Below are 14461 nucleotides of genomic sequence, written 5' to 3'. Positions count from 1 at the left end.
GAGTTTTGAGTTTAATATAGATTGAGTTTGTAGCTATAGAAAAAGGCTGTGATTGGGAATCTCAAACAATGCTCAAAATAATGAGCTTGAATTGGAGCAAAGTGAAAACGAATATTCTAATTTTAATCTACATGCATGGTTGTCTAGGACATATATTAATATTAAGGCAGACAAATATCATTGTCTTCAATAAATGATTATCATTCTTTAGTTACACATCTAAACAATTTCTCTATTTAGTAAACACTATTTATAATATGATTATAGTTTATATCCAATATTGTTCAATCTAATCCATAGCAACTAATCAAAAAATTGATCTATATTAATTGATATTTAATCCTCTTTGTTTAATTAATTAATATATTATACAAAAAAATATTTTTAGGTCTGATAAAAAATTATTATAAACACTTATCATTTACTTATTGATTTTAGATAATAATTTTTTTTATTTCAATAATCAATTATTAAAAACATTTAACATTTATATATTATTTTTAAAAAGTAGCCAATATTTAATTAGAGCTATACATAAATACTTACATATTTATTTCAACAACATTTTTATAGATAATATTTTTTTAATTTTAATTTAAAATAATATTTAAATAATATGATAATTTTATTTATGATAATACAAACATTTATTCAAAAAGGGTACTTCGAAATATTATTAATAATTGACTAAAAATCTAATCATGAGAAACTAAAAACTAACAAAAGCTTCTCCTGTTCATCAAAGGTTAATTAGAATCAACCGCAATTGAACCACATTGGTCAACCAGGAAAAAAAATTAAGAAACATTTGAAAGTGTCATAAACTCCACATACATTCTTGGAGTAGTATGCTCTACACACAATCAACAGAATGCTTGGACTACGGTTGGTTTGCAGCGACGGGCTATTTAATAATAGAATTCAAGACATCATTTCATGTTTGTTTGAGCCCAAAAGAACAAGATTTATTCGTCACATGAGATTTCCTCCTTCATTCGCTCTTTACTGGGTCTTTCGCTTCCTCGCTCAATTTAAAAACTCTTGCCTTCATCTCATCATTTTCAAACACCCTCTTCACCCCCATCCATCTCGATTTCTTTATTTTCAATTATTCCATCACTGTTTTTATTCAAGGCCAGCCCAATCCTCCATACATCTACCACATAAACACAATTAAAAAACTGATATGTAAAGTAAGGCCAGTAGAGCATGGGCACTCCAAAGGCGATGCTTTCCATTACGAAATTCCATCCACAGTGAGTGATGAAACACGCAACAGAAGAATGAGAAAGAACCTTCATTTGTGGACACCATGAAACAAAATATGCCCGATCTTTGGTGGCTTCCATGAATCCTAGAGGAAGTAAAGCACTTGACCCGTCCACGAGATCGCTACGCAGAACCCACATAAACGGTCTGGGTGGCTTCCAAGCCAAGCACAAATTCTTCCAACTGTCTCTACTTCACTATTGCCAGGCTTCCGAAGGACACGTACACCACACTCTTCTGAGACTGCTTGTCCAGCCAATTCAAACATTCTGCTTCCTATTTCCAAAATTTCGCCGTGATTTCTGAATGAACTTCCCCATTCAGATGGGGAGTACGAATACAGGGACCAATTGAACATACCGAAGCTCCTTGGACGATTAGGTCATCGAGTATAGGGGCTTCCAAATGATAAAAAGAATTGAATAACACCCATTTGAGCTCTCTGTTTCTTTCCATGTAACGTTCATTGAAGCGGAAGAGAAACTCTTGCTGGGTTTCATCAAATCCAACAACCCAAGGAAGGTGTGCAGAGTAGAAAGGCGGCATGGAGGGAAGATATTTCACCATCGTAAAGTCCTTGAGGACTCCTGTAAATTATTCAAAATACATGAGATTACTCCATTGCTATAGAATTCCATACCTTTGTGTAGTTAAAAGGAATTGTGGGGCTTACCATTTGAAGGGAGAAGAGAGGAGGAGACTAGATTAGGCAAATCATAGAGCAGGGCATAGGTGGCAATGAGTGATGTCCAGAGAGAAGCCATTGGAATTCGGTGGCATTTGGCTGCATCTAACGCGGTGGATAACATGTCGTCCATTACCAAACAAATAGCTTGCTCAGGGTCCTGCTCTTTCATCTCCCCAATCAGTTTGTCGATGAAGGAGACGATGACGCTTTCTGCTAAATGACACAACGTGGAAACGTCTGTGCGTTTATCACTAGGAGGAAGGCCGTCTGGGACGACTACCCAACGAATAGAACCTTCCTCACAAACAAAATCATTGCACCCGATACGTTTGTTGGCCTGTGCAATACGAGAATAGTTGTAATCGGTGTTGACAAAACTAATCATGAATCCTTGTTCAACAAGCATATTGGCCAGCTGCATGATGGGGTTTATATTGGCCAGCTGCATATTGGCCAATTGCAATGATGTCATTGTTTATCCATCTCACTAATGTTCTACTATAAAGAAACTCTGGAAGCATTCAAGGATGCGACTTTGAAATCTCATGTAGTTAGGAACCCTGCTAGAATGAATCTCTAGGAGCAAACAAAGTTGCAACATTGGAATCTCATGTAGACAGGAATGTAGAACAAAAGAATAATTTTGGCTGTCAATTAGAGGAAGAGTGCATAGCAACTTTAATCTTCTATTTTATTCGGGAAACTTATTGAAATAAACCTAGACTAAATGCATTAAGCAAAACCCCCACATAAACTTTCTAAAAGTTTAATTTTTACAAAGCCCCAAATTTTCCAGATCTTCATTATGCGGTGTTTGCAAAGCACGTACAATTTTAAAGAAACAATATAGGAAAAACCAGCAAAGAGGTTGCAAAAAATAGGGAAAGAATATGCATGCATCTAGAAATAGACGTCAACTTCCATGGTGATGCTAATCTTCAGAAATCTGCCTGCAAATAATTTGTCCTTCCTCCTAGCTCTCAGACTATGATACCAAGTTAGACTTAAGGGGGGGGTTGTTGGTAGTGTATATCATGCAGTGGTAGAATTGTGGTGGTAACTCCAATCTGTCATCTCCATGACTTATGGGCATCACCTTTAATTATATGATATCGCATAAACCTAACTAAGTGAATCGTGTAAAACAACAAGTAGAATTGTGATGGTAACTCCAGTCTGTCATCTCCATGACTTATGGGCATCACCTTTAGTTGCATGATATCGCATAAGCCTAACTAAGCGAATCGTGCAAAACAACAAGTTATAACTTGTTGTTTTACACGATTCGCTTAGTTATAACTTGTTGTTTTACACGATTCGCTTAGTTAGGCTTATGCGATATCATGCAATTAAAGGTGATGCTCATAAGTCACGGAGATGACAGACTGGAGTTACCACCGCAATTCTACCACTGCATGACATACACCGCCAACAGTTTGTTGGCCTATGCAATACGAGAATAGCTGTAATCGGTGTTGACGAAACTAATCATGAATCCTTGTTCAACAAGCATATTGGCCAGCTGCATCATGGGGTTTATATGCCCTTGCGCTGGGAAAGGAACCAGAACAGCTTGAGGTCTTCTACGTTCACCCATGATTCTCGGTTTCAATCAATTCAGGTGCTTAAATTCGCTCTTCAATCCAAATATGTCTGGATATTCATTACAAACCAGAAGTCTCACCACAAACTTATGGGAGCGGACTTACGGTTTTGCCAAAACAAAAGAAAAAATAATAATTTTAAAATTCAGAAATACTTAAATGCCACTGAATTTCTCAATCTCTTTCACTTCAACACTGTCCATGTGAAGATCTGATTAAAATGTTTTGTGTAAGCCATTGGTAGAGTTCAAAGGAGAGATTGGTAATTATTACTTTATGAATCGCTTAAAGCCAAACAATCTTATCAGTTTTTGTTTGTCTGGAAAGAGAAATTTAGTGATGCGGGTTCTAGAAAAATAAAATCTTATTGCCAATTGCTCTTGTCGAGGCTCATTTATCTAGGGATCCTCAACCAATGTGGCCCCAATTTTCCAATTTCTATATGCATCACATAGAATGTATTGTAGATTCTATTTATATATTAATTCAAAATTGAAAATAAATTTAAAAAATTATTGTATTATAATTTTCTTCATTTTTTTAATTTATGTCAAAGGCGTATTTTTATTTGAGTTGGACGGGTTTAGTTTCTCAATCGATGGTTCATAACGTGTTTAAAGCGTGCAAGACGATCAAAATCTCACGTGCCATTAGATTTCACGTGGTCGGTTACCGTTCTTTCCGATGTGTTATTTTTAACTTTAAAATCTTGCCATTTTTCCCGGCGTTGTCGACTCCACTTTCCCACTCTCCTTCGATCACACATTCGAGAAATCATCTGCCAAAGCAAATACTTTTGCAAAGCATGTGATACACGTACTAAATGATGGGAAAGTTGGACTGCGGTACAACATCTTGAATAGTAATGTAGAAAACATATATATTTTTATATTAAATTATTACTATTTTTAAATTTCATATATTTATAGCTGTACATTGTCGTTTTAGTCCTTTTAACAACCCGATTAAATTTGATTTACACTTTCATTCCATATATATATTTTATTATATATTTTAAGAAGTAGTTTATTTAAAATAAAATATATAATTTAGTGTAGTATAGAATATTAGTTAAATATTAATTTAGTTTTTATTATAATTTATTTTATATAATTTTAAATTATATCATTTATTCATACTTATTTTATTTTTTAATTAAAATTAAGAATGTATATTATTTTATTTAATAACTTTATGATATTAGTTAAATTATTTTTAAATATTTTTATTTTAAAATTTGTCCATAGATATTTTTTGGGGTTATTTTGAAATAGATTTAAGATATTTTTATTTATAATTTTAATAAATAATTTGCTCGTCTATTATACAACTAATATTAAAATTTTATGAAAACAATTAATCTTAAGATGATTTATTAATTTAAATTATTTCAGTTAACAAAAATAGTTTATCTTACTTTGAGACTAATTCATGATAAAAAAAATTATTTTTTATTTTTTATTTATCTATTTTAGAATTAATTTATGATAGATTTTATTTATTTATTTATTTATCTTTTAATAATGTTTTTTTAATTTATTTTAAATTTATGATTAAGAAAGAAATCTCAATAAATATTATAAATTGATTTCATTTGTATGTTTACATTTATATATTATTAAATACTAATATAATAAAATAACACTCAAATAATAAATTGATTTCATTTGTATGTTTACATTTTTATATTATTAAATACTAATATAATAAAATAACACTCAAATAATTAAAAATTATTCTAAATAAATAATTTAAATAAAATAAAATAATTATAAAAAAAAATTACTAATTTATTTACTATTTATAATATCATATTAATATCCAATTTAGTAAATTTTTTATAATGGACATGTTCCTTTTCAAATGTTTTATTTTTCATATTTACGTTCCCTTCCAAAAAAAAATTTATTTTTCATATTTATTTGTAAATTTGAAAAATCTTTAATTAATAGCTTTAATCTTAAATTTTTATTGCTAAGTGTGTTTAAGCTACATATTGGGAAAATAGCCGCATAAACCATTCACGATCATAACAAAGTAATTTCTATTCATTAAAAAATATCTTGAAATTTGAAGCCATGTAATTGAATTTCAATACATTTGGTATAATTTGATTACTTTGTATTTGTTAAAAGTAGTTTTTCAATATATACATGACATCTTTGTGATCAATGTCAAGAAGAAAGAAAATACCTTTCATGGAAGGTATGTATATCTGTTTGTCATTCATTTTGAAAACAACCCATAAAAAAAATTGAATTTGTGAAGTAGCCTTTAATATACGGAGAAGTTGAGTTGGTAGAATAGATGCCACTCAATTTTCTAGTTGAAGGTCATCAATTTTCATTCTAATGATACCTATGAATACTTATCTTAAAAATAATGTCAATGTATTATTGATATTCAAGTTGCTAATGAATTCCTTAAATATTTAATGCACTAGAAGAAAAATAACTCAAAAGAGCAAGTTAAAATGGTAATAAACTAAACATGTAGGCATAGAAACAAAAAAAAAGTGTCTAAACCCCTTGTGTATTGTAGTCAATTAAAAAGTCTTTATATCTTTATTGCACTAATAAACCTATCCACATTTAAAACATCCATCCCTATTCCCATCCTCACATTTCTAACATCTATAATGCTAGCACATTACACTCTTGTATTTCAAATGGGGCGACACATAGTAACATCCTATATGTTCAAAATGGTCTTTTTTTGGCCAACACTTTTACTTTTTTATATTGTAAACTCTAATCCACCTCTAACCAAAAAAATTAATTCAATAAATAAGGATTAAAGAAATAAAAGAAAAAAGAATACTTAGTAGCACTTAGTGCATACTTAAGAGTAGCAATCACACACAAGCATCGCTATTAGTTGACCTCCATTGTTGAATTTGTACACACACATCTTTGCATCTAGGGCATACACATTTCACTTTGTTGAATTAGTCTCAAGATCTATTTGAGATAGATCTCTAAATGTGCCACATGCATCAATTTTTCTCAAGATAACCATTGTCAATGCAAGTACATATATAGAGCTTGTCATCAAAAGTTATAGTGGATGTCCATTTATGACACTAACATATTAGGAGGACATTAGTAGTGAATCCATAGTTCCATTTTTGCATAAATAACACCATTTTTTATGTGGCTTTATTTCACTTACGTTTGGTTCCCTCTCTCCCTCCTCCTCTCCCACTCTATCTTCACCTCTATCTCTATCTTTCTACTTCTCTATCTCTAGAAATATCTTTCTTTTTATCTTTCCATTTCTTTGCCCCCCCTCTCTCTATCATTGTCTCTACCTCTCTCGCCCCCTCTCCTCTCACTATCAATCTCGATCTCTATTTTTGTCCCTATCTTTATCGCTATCACTATCCCCTATCTCTATCTCCTTACCTCTCTCTCACTCTTCTACTCTCTCTTCCACCCTTTCTCTTTATCTCTCTATCTCTTTCTCTCCCTCTCTCCCTATTGCAAACATAACATGAGCCTATTTTTGCGGAGTTTGATTATTTTCTTGATTCAAAAGTTTTGTTTCATTTGTTTTTGGATTTGTATAAGTAGATGTATAGTTTATTAGAAGTTATCGCTCCATCATTTTGACCTTTTTTTCACAAACAATATCATTTTACAAATAGCCTAGAGATTGATCGTATGTACTACACAAATGTATGCATAAAACAAACCATTTTTTTCCTAATTGACCTCTTGCACCTCTTTACCTTACCTACCTCACTCGATTCATATTTCTATCTCTCCATTTGTCTTTCTATATCTTCCTATGTCTCTATCTTTCTCCCTCTACTCTATCAATTTCTCTATCCCTCTTCATCTCTCTATATCTCTCCCCCTCCCCCCCCTCTCTCTCTTCCTCTCTCTCCCATTTTTGCAAACATAACATAAGCATATCAGTAATGGAAATTGATTATCTTCCTAATTCATAGGCCTGCTTTAGCTTTGTTTAGATCCATGTAAGTTGATGCAAGTTGTTTTAAAGATATCACTTCTCCATTGAAACCATTTTACACAAACATCAACTTGTAATTGCCCCTAAAAATTGACCTCATGTATTTAACAAATGTATTTAAAAAAAATAGAACTATTTTATTTATAATTAACCTTCCACACCTATTCGGAGTACCCATTGCACACCAAGGTGCAATTGCTAGTTAGACTGAAGGAGTTCTTTATTTGAACCGAGCCGACTGTCTTCCCAATCAATGGTCAAAAAGTAATTTGGATGATTCAATAAATTATCACCGTTCATTCTGTCTTGCATGTTAATTTCTTCTCCAATTTTCACTTGGGTTAAGGCAGATAAAGACACAAGCAAAAATACTCCTTTCACCACCATTTGTTTGTTGGCCTCCACCTGTCAGGTTAAAATAAATTCAACGATGATTTTTGTGAGAGACATTAACTTAATTAGATCTATCACATTTCCATAATTTATGTTAATATTCAATAATTGCTTATCCATTCGATTGTGTGAGTCAATTTTTATATCAACGTTTGGAATCACACTTCATGTTTCATTCATCTCCTTGGTCTTCATTTTTATCCTGATTATGAATAACAAAGAACGTTGATATAAAAATTGGCTCACACATCGAGAAGCAATTATTGAATATTAACTAAATTGTTCACTAGGATTTTATTGACGTTTGATTTTCTATTAATGTTAATATTATTTGATATTAATTATATGTTTTATACATATTTTTTAATATTTAAGATTTTAACAAATTAAAAATATTATTATTCAATTATTTAGTAATTAAATAAGATTATAATATACTGAGGTTATTGTTATTTATTTATTATTAATTCTATTTATTTTTAATTATTATTTTTATTAACATTTCTATTTTATATATTTTAAATTACTTATGTTTATGTGTGAAATCACAATAATAAATAAAAATTATTAGAAGTAGTTTAATTTATAATTTTGTTGTTCTATTTTAATTTTAATTTGTAAAATCTATATATTTTAAACTTTTATCTTAATTTATATAATATTTATATAATTTATTTTTTATATTTTATCATTTTAAACTATATTGATACTCTATATTCTTTTATTTTACATAATTTGTATTTTTTTATTAATTTTTTTTAAATTATAAAAATAATATTTATTTTAGCTAATAATTAAATTATAAATAATATAGAGACAGAGAATCAATTCTAATGTTAAATCTATAACTATATCCATATCTCTCTCACACATGCACACTACCTATTTATACATCCCTATCTATATCTATATCTATCCCTCCCCCCATTAGCCCTCTCTCTCTCTCTCTCTCTCTCTCTCTCTCTCTCTCTCTCTCTCTCTCTCTCTCTCTCTCTCTCTCTCTCTCTCTCTCTCTCTCTCTCTCTCTCTCTCTAGCTTTCTTTCTCTTCCCATATGTTTCTATCTCCCCTTCTCTCCATCTCTATTTGTCTACCTCTACTCTTTGTTTTCCTATCTCCCTCTCCATCTTCCCATCTATCTCTAAATATACTAACATATCTCTCTCTCCCTCTCTAGGGTTCATCTCTACCTCTATCTTTCTATATCCCCCTTTATCTCTAAATATGTCTCCCTTCATCCATCTATATTTCACCCTCTCTCTACCTCTCTATATATTCACTTTTGGTATCTATATTCTCTCTCTCTCTCTCTCTCTCTCTCTCTCTCTCTCTCTCTCTCTCTCTCTCTCTCTCTCTCTCTCTCTCTCTCTCTCTCTACATATCCCTCTCCTACTCCATCTCTATCTCTATCTCTATCTCCTCACCTACCTATCTCTTACTCTTCCCTATGTATCTCTCTCCTTCAATCCCTGTTTCTCTCTCTCTGTCTCTCTCCCTATTACAAATATAATAGGAGCATATTGGTAATGAAGCTTTTTTATCTTCACGATTCAAAGGTTTTACTTCAGTCATGTTTGGATCCATCTAAGTGGATGAATATTTCATTTGAATCTTTCAAAATTTCTCTATTGAGACTGCTGTTGTAGAAACAACATCATTTACTAAATGGCCTATCTATTGACCTCATGTACTATATAAATGCATGCAAAAAATAGAGCAGTTATTTTCATTGACCTTCCAAAACTCTTTGATGTACCCATTACACACTAAGGTACAATTCGTAGTTAATTAATAAATTATATAAATGACACCCCACTTTTAGTATCTTAATTCTAGTGATAATTTTTGACTAATTATTATTATTGATATTTAGTATGAAGTATTTTTAATAAAAAATATTATTTATCTTAAAGATTATTAGAAAGTTTTTCTAATTATTGCTATCTTTGGTCTGAGTCAAGAAAAATGTCTTGTCATATTATTAATAGTAATATTGTCTATATGAAATGACTATTCGATATATATATATATATATATATATATATATATATATATATATATATATATATATATATATATATATATATATATATTCTTTCACATACGAAATAATTCTATATTTATATATACTTATCATGTAATTAGAACCTTTTCCTTTATTATTTATATTTTTATATTAATACCTCTATTTCAATAAAGAATATGAATGTGCCCTTATCACCATTAAATCATGACAAGCTCAATGTGCACACATTATAGAAACTAATGTTAGTATGTAGTATATTATACTAATATATGGATGTTTCCTTTTAGAAAGGAAGTAAAAAATTTATTTTTCCCTTGTGATTATGTTTGCATACTCATATTATAGATATAAATGATGATTTTAAAAATGGATATGAAAGTGTGTTTACCATCATATCCCACCATGACAAAGCTAATATAAAAACATTATAAAAAGTGGTATTGATATGTAGTCCATTATATTATGGTACAAATGTTTTATGGAGTGTGGAGCTTTTCCCACGTAAATCACTGTGTTGTGGCATGCATCTTATTTGTGTTTATTATTGTTAAGTTTTTATAACTATTGTACAACTCTTAGGATTTTTGCATTACCCTACTCGCAAGGTTAGTGTAGGAATTTCCACTACCTAGCTTCCTTATAAGTGATATCAGAGCTTGATCACCTTTGGAAATAGTTGTGTGTTGCTAGGTTTTTTGAACTAATCTAGATTTGAGTGGGAGATTGTGTAGAAGATACTTTATGATCCTATAGTCAGAACTTTCAAATAGCAAGTTCATCATGGAGAGTAGAGGTGGAGAAATTTTCTAGTTCAAGTTATTTTGAGATGTAGAAGCTGAAGATGGGGGATCTACAATGAGATCAAGATCTATGGGATGCTATTGATGAGAAGGCATCCAAACCTACTATTCTTGTACTCTGTATGATGTTATGGACAGTAAAGCCAAGGGTCTAATTATATTGTTCTTTGTTGACTCTATTCTAATCAATATCTACATGAAGAGACCTCTACAAAGAAACTATGGATGAAACTTGTTGAGATGCATCAAGCTAAATCTTTATCAACTTAGATTTTCTTAAGGAAGAAATTATGTTCCTTCAAAATGGAACAGGGTGGACAAATTATAGACTACCTAGAAGCATTCAATATGGTGCTAGCTCAATTGACATTTATTGGTGTCGAGATGGAGGAGGAGAAGAAATTTAAGATCTTGCTTTGTTCTTTGTTAGATTCATAGGATTATCTTCTTATGGCTAATGGAAATACTTATATTATTTTGAAAAGTTTAAGTATGTGGTGGGTTCCTTGCTTCATGAAGAGATGTAGAGGAAGCTATTCATCAGTTCAAAGGAAGCTCTAACTATTTTTGGAAGACCTAAGGAAAAAGGAAACAAGAATGGGAAGCATGATAAATCCAAGTCCAAGGGGAGATATAAATCTATTGGAAAGTCCAAACTCATTTGCTAGAATTACAATAAATTTGGACACTTGTGTAGTAATTGTAAAGAAGTAAAAAATAAGTTTGATTTTAATTTTGCATCCAGTAAGGAAGATGGTGATGCATCAATTGCAACATTGGCTACTCATGCAAGTAATGGTGCATGATTAAAACTAACTCAGGTGCATCTTTTCATGGGACTTCCAATAGAGATTATTTTTTTAAATACGAAGAATTTAATGAAGGTAAGTTGTACTTGGGTGATGATTCTCATTTATATATTGTTGGTCTTGGTAAATTTAAATTAGGTTCTTAATGGTAGAGTAAAAATGATTAATTGTGTGTTGCATTTCCTTGGTCTAGAATGATTTTTTTATTTTTATCTATGAGAAAACTAATAGATGTGGGTGTGTAGGTAGTCTTTTCTAATGTATGATGCAAAATGATCAAAGTTGCTATGGTGAGTTCTAGATGTGTCACTTTATTTCAGCTATATGCATACACTATTAATTATAATAGTACTTTTGTAAGAAGTAAATTCTTGAATAATTTTTTGGAAGAGATGAAGTTTCACCTTCAGTAGGTGGTCAAGGATTTTGTGTACCTAAGGTTTCTTTTCCCTTTGAATCAAAGTTAGCTCTAGATAAGACTGTTTTATGGCATCGAAGAATTGGCCACATTAGAGAAAAGGGTCTAAGGACATTGAAAAGTAAAAACGTTATTGAAGATTTGAAGAATTGTAATCTTGATTTTGATTTCTATGAAAATTGTATTTATGAAAAATAAAATTGCATTTAGTTTTACTCAAGTTCTATAAAATCTTATGGTGTGTTGGATTTTATTCATTCTGATGTGTTTGGTCCAATAGATTTTTCTTTCATTAAAAAATTTACACATTATATTTTATGTATTCATGATTATAGTAGAAAGAAAAAGGGTATACTTTGTAAAGAGTATATATGAAGTTTTCAATCAATCAAGAGAATTTAAAGCAATGGTTGAGTTGTAAAGTTGAAAGAAAATAAAATGTTTGAAGTTGATAATGGCGATGAATTGTACTGTAATGATTTTTGATCGATTCTGTAAAGATTGTGGCATTCGCAGACAAAAGAAAACACCATATTCTGTATAACATAATACAATTACAAAAAGGATGAACAGGATGTTGGTGGAGAAGGATAGGAGTATGCTAAGAAATGTTTGTGTAGAATATTATTTCTAGGCTATAGCTATTGTCATTCTTTTCTACTTGGTTAATAGGTCTCCGACATGAACTCTTGTTCATAAAACGCCTATATGGAGACATGGTTAGGTCATAAGCCTTTATTAAGACACATTAGAGTTTTTGGTTGCGAGGCATATGCACGTGTCAAAAGATAAGTGAACAAAGTTGGAGAACAAGGTTGTGAAATGTATCTTCATCATATATAGTTAATGTGTGAAAGGATACAAGCTTTGGGATCCTATTTCACACAAAAGGTAATACATAACAGAAGTGTTATTTTTAGAGAAATTAAGTCTCCTTATATTTTATTGCAGCCAAAACAAACTAAATAGGATGATGTGATCCGATTTCCTTCTATGCCTAAAAGATTGAACCAAGGCTCCTAGATAGGAAAGAAGCTGAGTAGAACTCATCTAGCTCTAAATCTTTAGAAGAGGAAGAAGAACCTCCAAATTAGCTTGTTTGAAAGACTACAAAGCATAGACAACCATCCAAAGGAATTCACCTAATTATTGGAGATGTATTTTTTATTTGAAAACTAATGTGGATGAACCTGGATCTATAGAAGAGGCACTACATATGAATGATGTAGAATCTTGAAAGATTTCTATGGATGAACAAATATAAGCTTTAGAAAAGAATGATACATGTGATCATGTACCATTGCTTAAAGGACAAAAAATTGTTGTTGCAAATGGGTGTTCAAGAAAAAGATTGGTTCAAATGGAGGTTTTGAGACTTATAAAAAAAAATTGGTTGCAAAAGGCTACTCTTAGGTTGAAGGTGTTGATTATGGTGAGATATTTTCTCCTATTGCAAAAATGAAATCCATTATATTTTTGTTTTCTAATGCTAGATTGCTTATGATTTAGAGGTTGAGAAAAAGGATGTGAAAAATACTTTCCTTCATGGTGATTTAGTAGACAATATTTATATGACACAACCATACCACTATGTAGTAAATGGTAAAAGTAATTTAACTTGTAAACTAAATAAATATTTTCGTGGCCTCAAACAGAGTCTTAGGATCTGGTATTAGAAAAATTTGATACACTTGTGATGAGTTTGGGATTTGAGTGTTCTAAATCAGATCATTGTGTTTATTATAAATTTGATGGTGATCATTTTTTATATATTGCTTTATATGTTTATGATTTGTTAATAATTAGTAAATGGAAAGGTATGATTTTAGAAATTTAGAAAGTCCCAACTTGGCACTAAGTTTAAAATGAAAGAAATTGGTGCAACTCAACATCTTATTGGAATGAAAATTATAAGAGATAGAGTGAACAAAAAGCTATGGCTTGGCTAGATTAGGTATGCGAATTTAGTTTTACAGAGGTCAAATATGTCGAATTTTAAACTATTATGCGTTCCTCTTATAGTTGGAATAAAGCTAGTTGTTTCACATTGTCCTACATCCCCATCAAAGATGGAAGACCTGTGTAGAGTACCTTAACATAACACTATTTGAATTTTGATACATATCCTATGGTTTGTACTAGACTAGAAATTGTTCAAGCAATGGGAGTTCTTTCCAAATACATGTCTAATCCTAGTAGAGTTCATTGGGATGCATTTAAAAGAGTCTTTAGATATTTGAGGGTACCTTCAAGTATTCTTTATGATAACATAATAATTTAATAGGAGATGAGATTTCTCTTGATAGTCATAGCTTTGTAGATTTAGACTCAATAGGTGCTATTGAGAGAAAAAGATCAACCAATGCTTATCTTTTTACTTTTTTTGGTGGTGCAATTAGTTGGATGAGTAAGAAATAGGCTTTGATTTCTTTGTACACTACTGAACAAGAGTATATGGAAGATACTCACACTTGTAAAGA

General features: G+C 30.8%; 1 protein-coding gene across 1 annotated transcript; it reads right to left on the bottom strand.

The window, feature by feature from the left end:
* Window positions 1-843: 843 nt before the first annotated feature.
* Window positions 844-2429, bottom strand: LOC131055527 ((R)-mandelonitrile beta-glucosyltransferase). The gene is made up of 2 exons (XM_057989994.2): window positions 1943-2429; window positions 844-1856 (listed from the first exon to the last, which is right to left on the bottom strand). The coding sequence occupies exons 1-2, from the start codon at window positions 2427-2429 to the stop codon at window positions 1546-1548; spliced, it is 798 nt and encodes a 265-aa protein (XP_057845977.2). The 3' UTR covers window positions 844-1545.
* Window positions 2430-14461: the final 12032 nt, after the last annotated feature.

The sequence above is a fragment of the Cryptomeria japonica genome, chromosome 10 (assembly GCF_030272615.1).
Source record: "Cryptomeria japonica chromosome 10, Sugi_1.0, whole genome shotgun sequence".
Classification (NCBI taxonomy): Eukaryota; Viridiplantae; Streptophyta; class Pinopsida; order Cupressales; family Cupressaceae; genus Cryptomeria; species Cryptomeria japonica.
Note: the sequence above shows the minus strand (reverse complement) of the source record. Positions and strands in the feature narration are given on the sequence as shown.